This window comes from Akebia trifoliata, chromosome 2 (genome assembly GCF_017979445.1).
Source record: "Akebia trifoliata isolate Shusen 1 chromosome 2, ASM1797944v1, whole genome shotgun sequence".
NCBI lineage: Eukaryota > Viridiplantae > Streptophyta > Magnoliopsida > Ranunculales > Lardizabalaceae > Akebia > Akebia trifoliata.
In genome coordinates, this window is record NC_141376.1 from 25,451,914 (window position 1) to 25,474,676 (window position 22,763).

General features: G+C 31.6%; 1 protein-coding gene across 1 annotated transcript; it reads left to right on the forward strand.

The window, feature by feature from the left end:
* The first annotated feature begins 6,428 nt into the window (after window positions 1-6,428).
* On the forward strand, window positions 6,429-8,743 carry LOC147409976 (uncharacterized). Its single transcript, XM_086460187.1, has 2 exons — window positions 6,429-7,225; window positions 8,194-8,743. Exons 1-2 carry the CDS (start codon window positions 6,508-6,510, stop codon window positions 8,502-8,504), a joined length of 1,029 nt encoding a protein of 342 aa, XP_086316313.1. The 5' UTR covers window positions 6,429-6,507; the 3' UTR covers window positions 8,505-8,743.
* Window positions 8,744-22,763: the final 14,020 nt, after the last annotated feature.

Here is a 22,763-nt window from a genome sequence, read left to right on the forward strand (position 1 = left end):
CGTGTATGTAAGGATGTAATTGTCTCCTTCTGGTTGGGGGTCTACCAAACCCCCTTTTAATCTCCAAAAAAAAAAAGTATCCCCAACTATTTACCTTACTTGTATTATTTGAATTAGACCCCTACGCAATAATTTTTGAGTCCAAATGTTATTATGATTCCCTTTCAGGGGTGTTAATGAGCACGTATTTAGTCGGAAATGAATCATAATTGAAATCATTGAAATCAAAATTCTCGATTATGAATCCCTATCTATTGGAATAAATTAGAGTCAGGTTTCTTGGAATCAATCTGAAACTCATAGACAAATAGAAGCCGAGATTTGGAACAATCTAAGAATAAAAAATTTAAGATTCCAAATCTCATTCCATATATTTGAGAATCAATAAAATTTAATGGTTTTTATTCCTTTCATCCAACTTTGAATAAGAATTTTAGTATTAATATCATTGGACACTTATTGTCCAAAACATCTAAGATGGAAAACTATCCCATGGGCAATAGGTCCATTGTTTCAAATTGATCCCTTTTATCCTTAGCTAGAGTTTGCTCGTGCCAACAACTTGGGCATCATCTTTGGGGTTAAATGGGTAAAAGAGAAAAAATAGTCAAATGAAAGGTATATTATTGTAAATGTGTAAAAGAGGAAAGATGGTAAAATTAGAGTAGTATTATTGAAGGGGAAAGAAGGAGAAGAAAGACAGTAAACTTGAAGAGGTGAAAAAGAAAAATAATAAAGTGAGATAGTATGGACCCCACTCCATGGTAGCTAGAGCGGAATTGAGACTTGTTGTTTACAAAAAAAAATGGTGCTAAGCTAATGAACCAATGAAACGGTGTCACGTGTATAAAAATTAACATGAAATCCAAACAAGAATATCGTTCAGAATTTTTCTCCCCAATTTTCACACTACTAGTCAATCATTTTTTTTTTCAATACACGTGGCATTGTGCTATTGGTTCATCAACTTAACATCCATTTTTCTTAGTAGCAAATGTTTATTCACTAAAGTGAGACATTACACCCCCACAACTGTAGTTAGAGTAGGGCCCATCGTTGTATCTTTATGAGTGATTTTTTGCTTACAAAAATTTTCATCAATCTCTAGTGAATACCGCATAAAGCATAATAATAATACTTTTATACGTTTTGGAGATTCAATACACTCGGGCTCGTATGGCTGGTGGATCTCACATTTTGAGAGCAAAAAAATTATTCAGTGTTTTATTATATAGATATGCTCAATTTTACTTCTCATCATGCCAATCACTGGACACTAATTGTCTAAAGTCAATGAGTGATTTTTTACTCACAAATTTTTTCATCATAGTACTCATAGACTCTCCGATGAATGCCACATTAAGCCAAACAAGGGTAGATTTATACATTTTGAATGCCATTCAATACACACAAACTCATGTGATTTGTGGATCTCGCATTATGTGGGCAAAAAACTTGTAAGCAAAATTTTTTTTGATGTTTTATGATATAGATAGATATGCTCAACTTGTCTTCTTATCACATCCTTCGCTAGACACTTAGGGCCTGTTTGGATACCAGGAGCAGAACTACTCTTCCAAAGAACAGGAGCTGAAGTACTTTATGGAGGAGCTGAAAAAGTAATTATGTGCAGAAATGGCGTTTGGCAATCAACTCTATGAAGTACTGGCAGAAGTACTTTTGTGCTGGAAGTTTGTTTGGGAACCATACTGACTTCTCATGACTTCTAGAAAAAAGACTAGAATACCCTTATATTATACCAGTTACTGTTTTTTATCTTTTAGTGTCATAATATGCCTTCAAATTATATTGTTTTTGACATTTTAACTATAAATATTAATATAATATAATATAATAAATATTAATATAATATGTTTAAATCCATTTTACTTAAAATTTTAAAAAAAATTTGACTGACTGTTTTTGACATAATATGACATAATATTAAAAAAAAAAAATTGACAACTGTCTTTTAGTGTCATAAGATGCCTTCAAACTATACTGTTTTTTACATTTTTACTATAAATATTAATATAATATAATATAATATTTTAAATATTAAATATTAATATAATGTGTTTAAATCCATTATACTCAAAATTTAAAAAAAATTGACAGACTGTCTTTTAGTGTCATAATATGCCTTCAAACTATATTGTTTTTGACATTTTAACTATAAATATTAATATAATATAATATAATAAATATTAATATAATATAATATAATATTAAATATTAAATATTAATATAAGTGTTAACTATAAATATTAATATAATATAATATAAATAATATAATATAATATAATATAATATTTTAAATATTAAATATTATCTAATGTGTTTAAATCCATTATACTCAAAATTTTAAAAAAAATTGACAGACTGTCTTTTAGTGTCATAATATGCCTTCAAACTATATTGTTTTTGACATTTTAACTATAAATATTAATATAATATAATATAATATAATATAAATAATATAATATAATATTTTAAATATTAAATATTAATATAATGTGTTTAACTATAAATATTAATATAATATAATATAATATAATATAATATAATATAATATAATTTTAAATATTAAATATTAATATAATGTGTTTAAATCCATTATACTCAAAATTAAAAAAAAAAAATTAATATTAATAAATGTTTCTTTGTTTGATTTAAGGGCAAATGAATTAGAAATATTTTCATAGAAAATTAATAAAGTTAGGGGTATTTTGGTAAAACGAACCGTTAGATTTTGACTCCCCGCAAGAAGAGTTTTGAGAAATAGGTTTTCTTGACTTCTTCATAAAGAGTAATTTCTTGCTCTTACGCGGAGTAACTCTTTGAAAGAGTAGTTCATACAAACGCATCCAAACGACTTCTAACTCCCCGCAAGAGTCAAAAGTAGCCAAGGAGTCCTATCCAAACGCCTACTTAGTGTCCACATTAAGCCAAACAAGGGTAGATTTATACATTTTGGATGCCATTCAATACACATAGACTCATGTGATTTGTGAATCTCGCATTATGTGGGCAAAAAAACTTGTAAGCAAAAAATTCTTTGATGTTTTATGATATAGATAGATATGCTCAACTTGTCTTCTTATCACATCCTTCGCTAGACACTTAGTGTCCAACATCAATGACCATAAAAAAATTCAATAAAGAATGAAACATTATACCTATTGCCCATTCCCCTAGGTCCATGTTGTCAAATTGATCCCTAACTAGAGTTTGCCCAGGTCGTCTTTGAGATTAAAGAGGTAAAAAAGGAAACATAATAAAACTAAATGGATATTATTGAAGGTCAGAGGAGGAGAGAAAAGACAATAAAGTTGAAGGGAGTAAAGTAGAAAAATAATAAAGTGAGATAGTATGAACCCCACTCCACAGTAGATGAAGTGGAATCAAAATTAGTAGTTGAAGTGGAATCAAGATTTGTTGTTAACAAAAAAAATGGTATGAAGCTGATGAACCGATGAAACGGTGCCATGTGTATTAAAATAAATGTGAAATTCAAACAAGAAAATGATTTAAAAATTTTCTGCCCAATTTTCACACCACTAGCCAATCATCTTTTTTATTTCAATATACATGGTATTGTGTTATTGGTTCCTCAACTTAACATTTACTTTTCTTAACATCAAATGTTTATTCACTAGAGTGAGACGTTTATACCCTAAAACTGTAGTTGGAGTGGGGCCCACTACTGTGTGTTTATGAGTGATTTTTTATTCACAAAAATTTTCGTCACAATGCTCAAACTCTCCAATGAATACCTCGTAAAGCCAAACGAGGATAGTCTTACACGTTTTAGATGCCATTCAGTACACTCGGGCTCATGTGGTTGGTGGATCTTGCATTCTATGAGCAACCAATTCTTCAATGTTTTATTATATAGATATGCTGAACTTTCCTTCTCATCATGTCTTTCATTGGACATTAAATGTCTAATGCCAATGAGTGGTTTTTTGCTCAAAGATTTTTTTTCGTTATATTACTCATAAACTCTCTTGTGAATGCCACATCAAGTCTAACACAGCTAGATTTATACATTTTGGAGGCATTCAATATACATGGGCTCATGTGATTGGTGGATCTCACATTCTGTGAGCATTGTGAGCAAAAAGATTTGTAAGCAAAAAATTCTTAGGTGTTTTATTGTATAGATAGATATGCTCAACTTTCTTTCTTATCACATCCTTCATTAGACACTTAATGTCGAACATCAATGAACCCTAGAAAAAATCAAATAAACAATGAAACACAATACCTATTACCCATCCCCTTGGATCTATTTTATTAGTCCGTGTCTTCGGCTCAAGCATCATCTTTCGGGTTAAAAGGGTAAAAGAGAAAATATAATAAAATTAAAATGATATTATTGAAGGGGGGAAGAAGAAAGGAAAGACAATAAAGTTGAAGGGGTAAATAAGAAAGACAATAAAGTGGGATAGGGTGGACCGCACTCCACATTAGTTGAAGTGGAATCGAGATTTGTTGTTAACAAAAAATGGTGCTAAGTTGATTAACCAATGAAACGGTGCCACATATATAAAAATATACGTGAAATCCAAACAAGAAAATGGTTTAAAAGTTATCTCCAATTTTCACACCACTAGCCAATCATGTTTTTTACTTCAATACACATGACATTGTGTTATTAGTTCGTAAACTTAACATCCCTTTTTCTTAACAACAAATATTTATTCACTAGAGTGGGATGTTTATACCCCACTATTGTAGATAGAGTGAGACCCACCATTGTGTGTTTATGAGAGATTCACAAAAATTTTCATCACAATGCTCAGACTATCCAATGAATACTTTGTAAAGCCTAACGAGGATAATCTTATACGGTTTGGATGCCATTCAATACACTCAAGCTCATGTGGTAGCTGGATCTCTCATTCTATGAGGAAAAACATTATTCAATGTTTTATTATATAGATATGCTTAACCTTCCTTCTCATCATGTCGTTCACTGGGCATTAAATGGCTAACACCTGTGAGTTATTTTTTGCTCACAGATTTTTTTCCATTATAATACTCATAGACTCTCTTGTGAATGCCACATCAAGCCTAACAAGGGTAAATTTATACATTTTGGATGCACTCAATACACACGGGCTCATATGATGGTGGATCTCGCATTTTGTGAGCATTGTGTTCAAAAAATTCTTCAATGTTTTATTATATAGATAGATATGCTCAACTTTCCTTCTTATCACATTTTTTGTTGGACACTCATTGTCCAGGATCAATGAACCTTAGAAAAAACCCAATAAAGAATGAAACACAATACCTATTGTTCATCCCCACTAGGTCCATTTTGTCAAATTGATCCCCAACTAAAGTTTGTCCATGCCTACAGCCCAGGCATCCTCTCTCGGGTTAAAAAGGTAAAAGAGGAAAGATAATAAAATTATAGAGATATTATTGAAGGGGGAGAAGGAGAGAAAAGATAATAAAGTTAAAAGAGGTAAAGAAGAAAGGTAATAAAGTGAGTGTGGACCCCACTCCACAGTAGCTGAAGTGGAATCAAGATTTGTTGTCAAGAAAAAAATGGTGCTAAGCTGATGAACCAGTGAAACAATGCCACATGTATAAAAATAAATATGAAATCCAAATAAGAAAATGGTTTAAAAAATTTATCCCCAATTTTCGCACCACTAGCCAATCATGTTTTTTATTTCAATACACGTGACATTGTGTTATTGGTTCATCAACTTAACATCCATTTTTCTTAACAAGTAAATATTTATTCAATAGAATGGGACATTTATACCCCTACACTTATAATTGGAGTGGGCCTACCGTTGTGTATTTATGAGTGATTTTTTGCTCACAAAAATTTTCATCACAATGCTCGGACTCTCCAATGAATATTGTGTAAAGCCTAACGAGGATAGTCTTATACGTTTTAGATGCCATTCAATACACTCGAACTCATGTGATTAGTGGATCTCACATTCTGTGAGCAAAAAATTCTTCAGGGTTTTATTATATAGATATGCTCAACTTTCCTTCTCATCATGTTATTCGGTGGACATTAAATGTTTAACGCCAATGAGTGGATTTTTGCTCACAAATTTTTTCATCATAGTACACATAAACTCTCCAGTGAATGCCACATCCAACCTAGCAAAGGTAGTTTTATACATTTTGGGTATATTCAATACATTTTGGACATATTCAATACACACGGGCTCATGTGATTGGTGAATCTCGCATTCTATGAGCATTGTGAGCAAAAAAAATTTGTAAGCAAAAACTTCTTAGGTGTTTTATTATATTGATGGATATGCCCAACTTACCTTCTTTATCACATTCTTCACTGGACACTCAGTGTCCAACGTCAATGAATCTTAGAAAAAAACCCAATAAAGAATGAAATACTATGCCGATTGCCCATCCTCCTCAGGAGAGTCCTAACCCCCCCTTGGTTCTAGACCAAACCCCTCTCTCTCTCTTTCTCCCAAGTCTCAAAGTGTCTCAAATGCCAAAGCTATGTCCGAACCTCCAAACACATCCGCTATAATCCTAGTCGACCACCATCACTACCACCACCAACCACCACATACACATCCACAACCTCTAGTCTCCTCCTCCTCAACCCCATCTCCCTCCCCCACCACATCTATCATTCGAGAATACAGAAAGGGAAATTGGACTCTTCACGAAACATTAGTCCTCATCACAGCCAAAAAACTCGACGATGAACGAAGAACCAAAGCTAGCACCACCCCTCACGACCCTACCTCCAAACCTAACAAACAATCTTCCAGTTCTTCAAGAACTGCTGAACTTCGTTGGAAATGGGTTGAAAACTATTGTTGGAAAAATGGTTGTCTTAGAAGCCAAAACCAATGCAACGATAAGTGGGATAATTTATTGCGAGACTACAAAAAGGTTCGTGACTACGAATCGCGATCCGACGGTTCCAAGGATTTCCCCTCTTATTGGCAAATGGAGAAGTTCGAACGCAAAGATCGAAACCTCCCCACTAGTCTTCTTTCTGATGTTTATGAGGCTCTCAACGAAGTGGTCCATCACAGATACCCAACCAAACCTCCTCCGCTACAATCCATTCCCGCTCCCGCTCCCGCTCCCGCTCCCGCTTCCGCTTCTGCTTGCGCACCTACTTCTGCTTCAGTAACGCTGCCTATTGTTCACCCTCCTCCTCCACCTCCTCCTCCGCCACCTCCTCAGCCACCAGTCGTTTCAGGTATTTTTACTTACCTCCCTCTCTCATTAATATAATATAATATAATATAATATATTCTTTGGATTTAAAATAAATAAATAAATAGATTTTTTTTCTCCTTTTACCCCCCAAAATGTTTCCAAAATTGAAGAAATGGGTTCGACCGGAATTTGTCTAATTCTGATTTTTATTGCCACACCAATTTTTACTGAGAGCACTCCAATTGATAATATGATATTTAAAGAAGAATTTAGCATATATTTTGGATTTTCCTTGTAAAAATTGATGGATTTTAATATGTATTATTAATATTTGATTATCTAGATTTAATAAAAAATTAACTTTTAATGAATTATTTTATTATATTTAAAGTTGGTTGTTCATTAATTTGAAAACCGGTCCGACGAAGATGACCCGAATGGTTCGATTTGATTTCAAAACTGCTTTATAGAATTTTTTTTTTTTTTATCATCTTAGACTTCTGAAGAGTCAAACGAAAAGGGGGAGTTAATTTAAAACTTTAGCAAAAAATTAGTCAATTATTTTTAAAGTTGATGGTTCATTATCACAAACCAGGTTGGACCCGGTTCGACCACCGGTTCTATCCGGATTTCAAGACTGATTTTTTTTAACATTGTAATTAGGATTGGTCAAAGTCAAAGGTAAAGGGATGTAATTTTAATTTTTTTTAGATAAATGGTATCATTGTCTTTAATATTGTAGATTGATGAGGGACATAATTTCTAAATATAAAAATTTTGTTTTACAGAGAAATTACTAGTCAAAGTCTTGGAAAATAACGGTTGAATATAATAAAAACAGAAATAAACACAGACAGAGGAGAGAGTAACTCTCCATTGTTACCTTGTTGGGTTGAGTTTTTTTTATTTATTATAATATTAATGGGAGCACCAAATAATAATGCAAACGTGTGACCAAAACTCAATCTAATAATTTCTCAAATCTTCTTATTTTATTGGTGATAATAGAAACGTCCGATACATCCGAAACGGATCGGAGCGAAAGATTGGAATCCGGTACGAAACGCAAAAAGATCAGTAACTTGGGATCGAGTATAAAACGGAGCGCGACTGTACTTGCTCGAACCCTTCTATCTTGTGAAGAGAAGAAAGACAAACGACACCAAAATGTGATGGAAATCGAAAAGCGAAGGCTTCAGATTGAAGAATCGCGAAACGAGATGAACCGTCAAGGAATCGCGAGTCTAATCTCAGCCGTTAATAATCTTTCTGGTGCGATTCAGGCTCTCGTATCGGACCGTCACAGCAGTGAAACGTAACACAACTCACCATTCTTTGTTCCTCATGAAATATCGGTAATTATTGTTATTTTCGTTGTAGTTATTATTATTATTTGATTTTTATTTTAATATCTAACTATAACTATTTTTTATCGGTCTCTTTATTGGGAACTGAGAGTTGCTGTGTCTCTTTTTAGTGGATCGACAGATTTTCATTGGTATCTTGTCGTAAAAGACTGAAATACCCTTCATTTTTAATACATTGGCTTTATCTTGTTTGTGCATAACCTTGACAATGATTTTGCTTACATTTTTTCCGTCTAAAATTGATTCTCTTGAAAATATTTTCCCCAAAATAGGTTTTGGGAAAATATGATTGTGTTGGATTGTAGATAACAAGAATTTATGACATATTCATTGTCACACCCTATGTAACCTAATTCATTTCTACTAGTCCGAACCACAAAGTGGTACGATTTGTACTGGGTTTGTAAAATCAAGCGATTCACGAAAGCACCAAATTTTGGTCGGGTTAGACAAATCAAAACATTTGATTCAGCAAACAAAATATTTTTTTAATTGATTTTTATTTTTTTTATTGTTCAAATTTAAAATTTGAATTATTTTATAAATTTATTTTTATATAACTTAAAAAATTTTAATATCATAATTTGTATATTTGAATTATATATATACACAAGCAAACCAAAGCGAATTCAAAAACAAATTTTCTCTACTTTCCCTTACGAACGAGGTTCATTTTAGATTAGTAAATCACGAACTCCGAACCAAAATTTGAACCGACAAACTAAGTACACACCAACTTTTGCTTAGAACACCCCAATTCACACACATTATGTGGAGCTCCTTGTAGCTGTTGGTGTGGCAATAGAATCTCTTTAATTTATAAAGAGAGTTAACTTTTAGTATTGGAGTTGAAGTAATTGTGAAAAATAATTTCCTGTCATATCTGAAAGTCTTTTACTAAGGTAACTGTTCCAAAATAATTTCTGACAATGATGGGAAAATTATGTGCATTGGAAAAATGGATTTTTTCCTAAAATGTGGAATCAAACTCTTTTTACATGAATTTAAAGTTTTTGTTGGTTGAGAGAGTGTGCATAGTGAGTAAATGATTAAGGGCATAGACTCCACCTGAAAAGTGAACAGAGATTACAAAGTTTTCCCATTTTTTTTTACGAGATATTTTTTTGGGAAAGTCTTGTCTTTTTTTTTTTTTTTGAATAAAAAAAGACCATCGCAAATATTTTCTGAAAATCTTCTCCTTACTTTTCATAAAGTTTAACCTTTTCTGTTATCTTTTTCTTTTGAGTTATTTTATGCTCCAACCTTAGATCATTTGAATCCAATGGCCATTGAAATATTGACACCTGGGAAAAGAGGTATAATGATACCCAGAGAGAACTTTTGAGTCATGTTTTAAAAATCGAATTGAAAACTGGATCCAAAATTTCTCAAATTGGTCGGACCTTGGTTCAATTTTGTTGGACTGTTTTACGTTTGCTAAATAGTTAAGATTATTATTATTATTATTTTTTTTTTAAAGATAAACTATGATCTTAAAATATAAAATTTAAGAAAAACAAATGATTTGTTGATTGAACCAATTTTATTACAAAATCTAGTCGAATCCAATCGGATCATAAGTTCTGATTCGGATTGATTGTTAGAGTGCTAATATGATCCATTTAGAAGTTTAGTGACTAGATTCTTTTGTTAGGGATATGCCACTCTTTTCCCAAACCTTGTTTGACAGTTGATTCTTCTTCGATCCTCGTTCTCAAATCATATGAACTCTGTTCTCAAAATATTTAAATTCATTCTCTGTGAAGATGCTTAGTTACTATTTCTTTTTTTCTATTCTTAACAGATCTTGATTCTAATATGCTAATGAAATATTGTTCAAGATACATAAGTGGTGTAATAATTGAATAACTAAAGAGATAATTACGAAAACGTGACCAATTTTTTATGGATTTACAATTCTGGCTCACTGTTCATTTTAATTAGCAAAACGTGAACAGTAATGATATTAGAGGTTTTAAAGTGACAATCTCGTAGGTTTTACTACTTTTAGCAAGATCGTCACTATATAAATCAGCGAAGGGAGACAAACAATTAATACCAAAGTTGATATTGGATGTCGGTATACTCCAAAGGTGCTCAATCCCCGTAGGTATTTGAACTTGACGCGCTTGGAAGAACATTCTTAATTATTTATTGAAAATAGAGTAAGTATTATATATTACTCATATAATTAACTCAATCCTTAATTTTCGAGTTAAATCAATTAGATTATAATGGCCAAAAATCATATTAATTCTATAAGACTATCAAATGGATCAAGTTTTCCCAATGATCTGATCTAAAATATGGAACAAGATTTTGGTGTAGGGTCCTTCTAAAGGGGTCTAAATCCAAGAATCTTTGCCCTAATATGCCATCGAGGCCACTTGTTTAATTTTCATGTAGTTTGATGATCATAATCATGTCTATTAGTACGAGCATCATCGTTCTATTGATAATTTAAGTCCAAGTACAACTTCACGTTTGTTGGCCATTTGAATGAGGTATGATTTCTTTACTCAGCATAAGTTACGAAAAATACTATGTCAACAATAAACATAATTGAAAGTCCAAATCCCATATTTTACCCTAAATATCACATATCTCCTCCACTTCACATAACCCAACTTCTTCTTCTCATACAATTCCTTCAACTTCATCCTTGTGTATTCATTATCTTGCAACACAAACATATTGATTGCAAAAGAGTCATTCATAATAATCTCAACAGTCCTAATAAGAAATGTATGACTGAAGTCATCGGTACTTATCACCACTTCGTACAATCTCGTCGAAATATAGAAGGGATCAATAGTCTTAACAATATTATCAAGTCAAAAAGTTATTCCTTCGATAATATCCTTAATTTCATCGGTTGCATGTGACTTCTTCTCATGTTATCTTTTTAGTACAGAAAATGTCATCTTGCATCCATACACGGTTGGCATGTTTGCTGTGTTAAACGCCTAAAAGTGTGCAAGAATAATAGGTGAAACTAGAATAATCAAAGAGTGGGAAAACTACCAAAGTCAAAGCACGATCCAAGAGATCTAATAACCCCTAATTGACAAAATCAAGCTTTCATTCAGTCTAAATATATCACATCATGTCATTTTGCCCATAACTTTTGACTTACTTATTAAATTAAGGCAAGGTCAATGGCGTTAGAAAATAAATTCAAATGACAACAAATTCTTATTTCATGAAGAAATGTTAATTTGGACTTTTCAATGGTTAAAAACGCGTGACAAGTCAGAGACTCCAAATCTATCATGTTTCATCATTTTTGACATAAATTATGACTCGATTATTAAAACGGGACAAAGTCAGTGGGGCTAGAACTTTAACTTAAATGAGAAGATATTTCTATTTCATGAAAGATAATATATTCAAATGTTTTTTGAGCGAAAAAGTGTTACCAAAACAACTTTTACTTTTCTCTATAAAAAGATCTTAACTCTCTAATTTTAGGGTTCACTTCTAGTTCTCTTCGATCTCTCTCTCCTCTCTTTTTTTTTCTAATTTTTGTTTTCTCCTTTTAGCTTTAGGTTTTATTTTTATATTTACTATAATTTTGGAAAACAAAGAAGATTTTTTCAAGGAGTTCATCAATAATAAAGATAAATATTTTATTTATTTTTGCTATTATATTTTCATGATCATGCTTGACTAATCTCCCATTCTAAGAAGATTGATGAAGTCATGTCAAATTAGTTAAGTTTAATTCTAGTATTTTTGTTCTTGCATTAGTTTTTAAATGTTTACTAAATTTCTCTTCAACAACCTTGGATCATAAGTATTTTTCAATTATTTCTCCTTATCCGCTATGCGTGACATGATCTGTTATTATTGGAAAAAACTTGAAATTCCACTTATAAGGAAAAAAGTATCAGTATCTTATGAACCGAACGCTTCAGCCGTGTCGTGGGAAGAACAAAGTCACTGCTGGACCAATGTGTTTGTGCCAAATCAAAAGGCAATGACAATTGTCTCAGTAGCAGATGAAAGTATGGAAGCTGGATCAGGAGAAATCGAATCGGAATCTTCGGAATTGGGACAAACATCTCCAACCGAATTGGCACAAACATCTCCAATTGAATTGGCATTGGAATAAACATCTACACCATTCTCTTCATAGAGCCTTCGAAAGCATACGTAACATTACTTTTTTCAGTCATAAAGTCTCATGGGAAAAGAAAGAAAAAAAAATGCTCATTGAGAAAGTCCTTAGTTAATGGATATTGATTAAGCAAGGCTTGACCGTCTAGTTGTTTGTCAGCATCGAAGAAAGGGGATCTAGGAAAAAATCTATTATATTGCATGCTCACTGTAGTGGAGGATCATTGAATAATAAAATATTTAAGGGAAGGAAATTTTAGCCAATTTATTAGATCTATTTCACAAAGGTTTTTAATGAAAAATATTCCGAGTTAAGATCCTTAGTTGGATTCTTAATTTGAGTTATCTAACAAAAACTTGAATATTATGATTAAATTTAATTAGGTTATTTTTGTGGATTCATTATCCCCATATTTTCTTAAATTGTAAGTTTTTCTTAATTTTAATTATTTTTGATAAAATTTAGTTTTACTCCAAAATCACACCATTTTTTTTTTATTTTCTAAAATTTGGAATATTTGTCCCCCAATCCTCAATGGAACGACCATATTTGTCAATCTAAAGTAGTTTTTTTTTTTTAATTTTATATTTGTTCTTGTTATTTTCAAAGACAGATTCTTTACACAACGAAAAACATGCTTACTCCTTCCTGAATATCATCCAAATTCTGATATTGCTTATCTAGTTGGTCATCGTTCTCTTCTACACCATTATTATTTTCAAGATCAATAAAATCAATAGTTCCATATGTGTATTCTCCTGTCATATGATAATTGTTGGTTATAACTACAAGCTTGTCCAAATCCCATTTGAGACCCTATCACGAAATTGCTTAAACTTCTCTTTGCTTTTTTGAAACAACATCCACACACACACACAAAAAAAAAAAATTCCATCATCACACAATCAAACTTAAATAAGAGTAGTTAATATTCAAAATAGAATAAAGAAATTGATACTTAACTTTATTTTCAAGTAGAGCCTCTCATGCATCATCTGAGGTTGTACCACTTTTCCATATTGGATCCATCCCAAATCACGACTTCCTTGTAAGTTCTACAAAGTTTTTATAATCTACTTTCATTGTTCTTAGTCAACTCTCAATATGTTTCTTCGTGACTATTTATCAACTCTTTTTAGAGAGTGTTGTATTAATTGAGATCCACGCACTATTGTCTCAATAGTTATTGTTCTTCTCCCCCCTTAATTGCCTCCTCGTTCAGCATATCAATACGAATTGTGTCCATACTCATATTTCTCTTATTTGGCTTTTCAAACCTTGAACATCAACCTTTGTACTAGTATCACCACCTTCAATGTCTATTATTTTTCAAAAGTAAACGAGAATAAATGTGTATCATTGTTCTATTATTCCATCTACATATTTACATTCCATAGGTTATAAGAATACCCATATAATAATAATAATAATAATAATAATAATAAAAGTCAATAGACAATTGATTATATAAAGAATAGAATTATAATAAACAATACAAATGCAATTGCAAACCTAAATTTAATAGACGTGTAGACATCCCAATTTGCACAAACTCATTCGAAAAGCTTAAAATTTCAAAATTTCAAGTTGATTTCAATAAAAAAAAACCCAAAGGTGTTTAACCGGGCCCACGATCTATAATAATTACCAGTTAGTATCTTCTTCACGCATATATGCACAATTTCTTATTGTTTTGCATGCCCAAACCTTGTCCCTAACCCATCTTTTTAACCCAATCCACTTTCCTAACCCATATCTCTAAATCCATTATCTGATCTAATTTCATATCCACTTTCTAATATAAACTCACTCTCTATGAACTAATCCATTATCTATGCCCCTTACCCAATGCTAAACCCACTTTCAAGCATAGTCCAAATAATCAAATATAAATCATCATAAGTCCATAACCCAAGTCAAAACCAAAACCCAATGCCAAGCCCATTCTAGGCTCATGCCGACTCCAAAAACCCATAGTCTTACACCTCTCCCCAAAAGAGGACACATGGTGGTCTCTCATAAGCTCCAACATTCAAGAGGGATCATCATTGGTGGACCAATGCTCCAATCTCGTTGGAGAGTCAACTCCCTTGAGAAATCCTAAGAAAACACCTCTCAAAAAATGAGGCCAAACCAAAAATGTGTTTTAATCTTTGGTAAAAATCTCAAAAGCTAAGGTAGAAGCTTCAAGTACATACATGGATCTTTCTCATTGTCCGATTTCAAAAATATATATCTACCATTACTGTATGTGTTATTTACAAATAAATCAATGTCTATTTTTTACCTACTACCTCACATTTACACATGTCACTGTCTCATTTATCCTCCTAAAAATGCATTTGTTCTTTCACCTCTATTTATCAAAAAATCAAAGATCAAATATGTTTTTAGGATTTCATCTCACAAGTTCCACCCTTGCCCTTATAAAAATGAAAAATATAAAAAAAAATAACATAAATCTCATGTTATTTTCTTTGTTTTTAGGGTTGGACTACTTTATCCCTAAAAGTTCTCTAAAATTTTTATAAATAGTCTCACTTTCTATGAGTAACTCATATTCTCAAACCCCCCTCTTTCAACATTAAACTCTGTCAAAATCTCTACTTAATACCTCCAACCTTCTATTAACTTAAAATCTCTACTCTAAAGCTATCAATCATCCTCTAATCCACAACCTTCAACCATTTTCTAACCTTAAACTCTACATCAATACCTTCAACCTACAATCCAATCCATCAAAAGACTCAAGCTCAACCAAGAACCCAAGAAAACATTTCAAGGAACAAGGTAGATTTAAGATATAATTTGCTTTAATAATACTTGCATTATCTCTACTTTACTTCTAACCATTTCTTTTGTTTTTTTTCTTCAGAAAGCCTCAAGATGATATGAATCACCTTATTTCATCTTTAGTAAGTTGATTTCAACCTTGGGCATATAATGGTTGAGACAGTTTGACAAAAAATGGTGGGAGTTAAAGTCTTCTTAATCCATTTATGTCATATGCATCGTAATGTACACTACACAAACACCACACATGGTTGGTCATGATAAAGAAATGTGTAACTCTCTTAGTAAGGTTGAAACACTAAGTTTCTTGTAAAGTATGCATGCATCAAAGTTATGGATCTAAGTGAACTCAATCCATAGAATCTCTCCATAATCCTAAACCAATATTCCAACTCATGTAAAAAGTGATGACTCCATGGTATATCTTTTTTCATAGGGTATTCTCACATGCAAATTCTAACATTAAATCATTTTCCAAAGAGGTACATTTCCATTATGTGCACATACCTAGCTCTTCGTACATCTTATGCATTTTGTTATTTTTTTCTTTAACTATCCTAAAAAAATGGTCAAATCTAAAAGATAACCACCATAGGTAAAGAGAATTAAGTGCATAACACCTACCTCATTCTCTAACCAAACATCTTTACCTAGATCTTATGTAGACCATACCCTTTTCCATGAATGAGAGTCACTATAATGCCATGTCAAAATGATTTTATTTCTAAAAATCAATTTGAGTGCCCAATTACACCCATTTCTAAAAAGGAATGATGGCGACTCCAAACAATGTAGTATTGAAGTCCCATGATGAACATCTCATGTCTACAAGATGTGTTACAATAGAAATTTTAAATAATTTTAATGATCTATAAAATTTTATAGATATAAATAATTTACAAACCTAATTTTATAGATCACAATTTAATAATTTTACAGACATAAGTAAACAATTACAGACCTAAAAAATACATATAAATAATTACAGATATGAACAATACAATAATTTTTGTATAGACCTGAGAAGAATAGAAATAGATATAAAAATGGGGTTTGGGAAGCTTTTATCATGACTGCCTAATTTGGAGTTGACAAAGTAGAGATAAAAAATGGAGTTTGGAAGCCCTCGGTCATGGTTGCCATATTTTGGATTTGACAAGGTAGAGAGAGTGAGAGAAATGGGGTTAGGGTAGTCCTTGGTCATGGCTACCCTGATTTGGACTTGACGAGGTAGAGAGAAAGGGAGAAAGAATAAAGATAGAGAAAAGGAGAGAGAGAGAGAGAGAGGAGGAAGACATACTTACGGCTGTGGAGAAGATGAAATGGAGAGAAAAAGAGACCTTGTACAAATTTTGTGATAGTTTTCAGGGGGTCTAGGACTGCAAAAAATGGGGTGGTTTTGTCATAGAATAATAGGCAATTGTTGCATTTTATGATTGGGCCCACCTCTAATTAATGTTGTTAAACACTGCCAAAACGTAAAATGTGTAAAATATTTATGTTTACGAGATTTAGTGTGATTTTAAGCACTACTACAAAAAAATACTTTAGATATCAATTGTTCTTCTTCAATAGACAATGACTTTTTTTTCTTAGAATTTGGTTTATGTATGAAGTTTACACATTGGTATTGGGAAAACCAATGTTTAAATTTCCTGTTTAAGTGCACTTTTTCATTAGAAGAATAAACATCAGTCCTATAAACATCATTTAAAAATTGTTGTCCAGTCCTTAATAGTACAAATATAATTTTTTTTTTCACAAAAAAAAACTAATTTAAAGAAAAAAAATCCTTAATCTCAACTTCTATTATAACTAGTGAGAGAATAGATCATAAAAATTATATTCACACCTTAAAGGTCAAAAACTAACATTTTGAGACTTGCACATACCTCCCCTTTCTCGCACGACCATTAAAGGTCAAAAACTATTTTACTATTTTACCCTCTCATTTTATCTCTTTTACAAAAGAAATTAAATTTTAAAACTATAAAAATGTCATCCTCTAAGCATTCGCATGTAAACCAATCTTTTCACAAAGATGTTTTTGTTTATGGAAAATTAAAGGACCCTCGCGGAGGGATTTCTTTCTAAATAGTCCCTAAGTTTTCTTTTGTAGTTTATTAAGACATTTAGTAAACGTTTACTTTCTAAATGGTCCCTAGACCCCATCTCACATGTATAAGGTATTTGAAATACCCAAACTATCATTTTCTCATCTTCTTCACATAGTTAGGATTTTCAATAGCGATTGCAATCATTGTCAACTATCTTTGATCATGAATGATGAATGGAGAATGATATTCTTTTAATTTTGAACATTTAGATTACATCGTAACTTTTGATTTGCAATCATAATTAATGCATTTTTCGGTATTTAGAGGAGATTAGCCAAGTATCAAAATTGGAAAAATGGAAAAAAATGTGATTTGCATTACAACGTCGAGTTCACCACTTTTTTTTTAAATTATTGCCGAGTTCAACACTAAGTAAAAAGTGGTGAACTTACCACTTAGTGCCGAGTTCACCACTTTCTATTTAATTATCGTTGAACTTGACGGTAATTAAATAAAAAGTGGTGAACTCGACACTTTAATGCGAATTGGATTTTTCATTTTTTCTATTTTTTTCAATTTCAATACTTGGTTAATCTCATCAAAATACAAAAAAATGCATCAATTATGATTGCAAATCAAAAGTTAAGATGTAATCATAAAAAAAATTTAAATCTCAACTTCTTTCTTCAATTTCTTTTTTATAAATCATCGAAATAAAAATAATGCATCTAGATTTCAAAAGTAAGAGAATATCATTCTCCATTCGTCATTCATGATCAAAGATCGTCGAAAATTATCACAATTGCCATTGAAAAACCTAACTATTTGAAGAAGATGAGAAAATGATAATTTGAGTATTTCAAATACCTTATACAAGTAAGATGAGGTCCAAGGGCCATTTAGAGAGGAAAAGTTTACTAAATGTCGTGATAAGCTACATTCAAAAACTTAAGAATTATTTAGAAAAAAAAAATCCCTCCACGAGGTGAGGGTCCTTTATGTAATTTTCTCCTTTGTTTATAAAAAAAAGAATAACATTTTAAAAAGGGTGAAATCGTCTTCATAAAAGTTTAAAAAAAAAATCATATTTTAACTGTTTTGTTGATGGCAAGTAGACAAAACAGTGGTAAGTGAATCCGTTAGTTATTTATAAGTGAGGTAAGTGTAATTTTTGAAATGTTAGGGGGTTGATATAGAACTATGCCATATCATAGGGATGAAAGTGTAATTTATCCTTAAACAAATCACAGATATTTTTAAAAATGCTTAAAATACACGAGTCTAACTAAATTGAACCAGAATCTAATTCCGGTTCAATTGGCCACTGAATTCAAATAGTGGGTCCTACAAAACAGTGGGCCCACTGCCAGGGTGGAAGGGGTCCATGCTACCAGCACTACCGTATACAATAGGTGCTTTCCGCATTAACTTTTTTTGTACAGAACAATCCAACTCCACATCAAATTGTGAAATACAAAATGACCAAAAATAACCCTTATAACTGAAAAAAATCCATTTATCATGTTTTCTCGTTTTGTTGCTATCAAGACTTTCGGGTACTTTTGTCATTTTATGTAGTAGGGGTAAAAATGTCATTAGAAATGTGATAATGGGATATAGCGGGCATTGATTGGGTGTGTTGGGTGATTTTGTTTGTTTGTTGAAAAATGATTTCTGAGTACTACGGAGGGCAGTACTGACAAAGATGTCAGTCTTCATTGGTCCAGTCAACACAGTAGTTAAATCTCTTTGACCAAAATCTCAACTAAAGATACTCACACTTTTTTATTCCCAAAATGCCCCCTCAGATCTCTTTATACACGTAGATGCTCTGCATCGTACGAATTGCTTTTTCCCGCTTTTCTTAAATATTAAATGACAAAATTGCCCCTTACCCACCGACAGTTCTTGGTTTGTTGCGTTTTTTTCGATTAATATCCTTTTTGAATCCTTCCCAAATCATTTTCGTGTGCCAATTCAATATCACAACCTTTCATAAAAGTTTGATGTTCATCTTAGTTTTATTTTGTTCTCGTTCCTAAGATATTAGGAATCTCTCCTCAAAATATTAAAAATCCATTATCCATGAAGAATGTCTCTCCATCCATCAACAGGGGGCGGAGTCAAGATTTTCTTATGATGGGGGCAAATTATGATTAATTGTATAATTCAAGAATTTGAAGATAATGATTTTAAGGTGAAATTCAAAGATTTTTTATTAGAAATTGAAGAAAATGATATTTAGATCATTTTCAATTAGTATATGAGAAGGCCTGGTCAAGAGACAATGTCATCAACCAAAAAAAAAAAAAAAATGAAAATAGGATAAGGAGGGTGTGGGGGCAAATGGGGAGAAAGGTGAGGGAGTGAGGATAAATGAGGCATGTAAGTACTTGAAAATATAAGGGTGTCTTAAAATTTTGTAGGGGCAATTGCCCCCACTAGCTCTACCCTTGTCCATCAACCTTTGTACTCGGGGCTTCTCAAGTCTAAGCTCTACAAAGAATGCACAATCATGGAAAGACAAATCAATAATCGATCGATACATGATACAATACTGCACATCGACTTAGAGGCACCAATCTCTATAATTGTCAATTGCCACATTAACACGTTCCATGAAATGTGTAGGGGCAACATACCAGAAAAATGACGTCAAATTATATAATTATATGAAGGGACAATAAAACAATGAAAAACAAATTATACCATCGTGAAGATTGCAAATCTATTTAAGAAAATGGAGAAGAGTACACAAATTTCATTCTCCAAGAGATGTAAAATCTTTTGAATTTAAATCTAACTTGATAATCAAATTGTTTTTAAGAAAGAATGCTTAAAGATTTTGATAGAAGACAGTCGTTAAGGTATTAGGGAACCTAAATATTTTAAGATCTTCACAATTTATTTTTATTTTAATAATACATTAATCATATATGCGTTTAGAAATAATAATTTTATTGAGATTGATGACTGTTGCAAGTAGGGCAACAACTACAATATAATGGTAAACTAAAATCTTGTTGAAACTATAGAATTCATCCTAAACTTTTTAAGTTCATGAAAGTTTAAAATTAAGAGAAACATTAAAAATAATAATTTTGATAGAAAACTAGTTGATTATGTACAGTTAAAGGTTGTGAGTTTGATTCAATAATGAGATTGCTAAAGCTATAACAAGAATTAGAGGATATGAAATCAAGATATAAACATAAGATGGGTGAAACTATAAAGAAAAACACTTTCCTTACTCACTTGATAAGGTAATTTTCTTGATCGCATGATCTGATGCAATAGGATTGTAGATGGCAAAATTTTAAAAGAAATTGATTTATTTTTTTTTTAAAGAGATTAATTTTTACCATTGAATTTTAATTTTAATTTTAAAATTGGGAGTTCAGTAATCAGTCATTTTCAACTCTTTGGATCAAGTTCAAGAAAGGGTTATTTTTTCAACACTTTTTTCGATTCTGATTTTTTCGATGAAATCTAGAAGGTTGTTGGGGGTTTGATTTGTCAAAGTGATAACCCATGTGGGCCCAACAACTCTTAGTAAGATTTGAAATATCTTACCGAGTCTTGTTTGGTGGATGGAATCTTACTAAGTTAGTAAGGTTAGTCTGGTTCAAATATAAATGAACTACAGGTCATAGTTGAGTTATGATTGCTAGTCTTCGAAGTACAACTTAGCCATACAGAGGTAGTTTATTTTCTTAAGAATAATGATTAATGCACGCGGTCTTGATACGCGTGGAAAGAGCACAGAATCACACATCTTTTTTTGTGTATCTCGATGGAAAATATCTATGATTCAATGCTTTTGCCACGTCATCCACGTATCCAAACGCGTACCAAGATCGCGTGCGGTCATCACAACTCTTTTCTTAAATATATTGATAGTTTATGGTTTGGCATAAATTCATGTTGACCCCTTAACCTTTTAATAATTTCACTTATCTCCCTTGTCAAATACAAAGGTAATGTTCCAATGTTATTTTACCATTTTAACCCTCTCATTTTATATTTTTTACTGTAAAAAAAATTTAATTTCAAAAATACAAATGCCAACACTGAATAGAACTTTATTTTGGATGATTCTTTAGTTCTTTAGTTCTTGACATTCAATGGAATTTCGTTATTCCTCCATTCTGAACTCTTAAAAGGGGTAGAATAGTTTTTAAGAAAAATAAAAGGTACTTTTAAATTTTTTTATTGACGTGAAGTAGACGGAAGGAGATCTTTACCCCACTTTACAACTTGAAAAATCGTGGATCGTTAATCTATAATATTAATTTGTAAATCACTTTTAATGGGGTTAAAAGTTTTGGAATGGATTGATTTTTGGTTATGATGATTTCTATCCCATGAACCCAACCCATATATATATATATACATTAGCGTTCAGCTGTCGTTGTAATTCACTCGGGGAGGTGGCACTAATAATCAGAAACAATAGGGATGGCGCTTTGTTAAAAAACCATATATTATAACTTAAACGCAAATGCAATCTCGTCCGTCCGATTCAAAAATATCTAACGCTCGGGTTTCTTTTGTTAAAACAACTGATAAAACGGAGGCATCCGAACGCCTCCCATATATATATATATATATATATATGGGTAGCGTTCTTTTAACAAAATCCTAGCCAATATTCTAGATAAAGTTTTGTCTTATATGACTAAAAAGTTTCAAAATGAAATGATTTTTTTGTGAGAATGATCTCTATAGTCAGTAGATCATTCTCACAAAAAATCAGTCAATTCTAAAACTTCTAACCCCATGAAAAGTGGTTACAAACTAACGGTAAAAATTGACGATTCACAATTCTTCATCTTATAAACTAAGGAACTAAGTTAGAAATTTCAGAATTTGCTAATTTTTTGTGAAGATGATTTTCTCATCATAGAAATCATCCTCACAAAAAATCAGCCCATTATGAAATTTTTAGCCCATATAAAATAAAATGCTTTGTCTAGAATGTTGTCTAGGATTTTGTCAAAAGAACGCCACCCATATATATATATATATATATATATATATATATATATATATAGAGGGACGGTTCATGAGACATATGTAAAAATAATGGTTTTTTAAAATATGAGTTAGAGGTTTTGGATTGAGCTGATTTTTTTTTTGTGAGGATGGTCACTATAATGAGAAGATCATCCTCACAAAAAATCAGTTCAATCTGAAACTTCTAAATCCATCAAAAGTGATTTACAAATTATTGGCAAAAAT

Coding starts and splice junctions, on each gene's coding strand:
- LOC147409976 (XM_086460187.1), top strand. CDS start 6,508: ATGTCCGAACCTCCAAACACATCCGCTATAATCCTAGTCGACCACCAT. Junction 7,226..8,193: donor TCAGCCACCAGTCGTTTCAG/GTATTTTTACTT, acceptor TGGTGATAATAG/AAACGTCCGATACATCCGAA.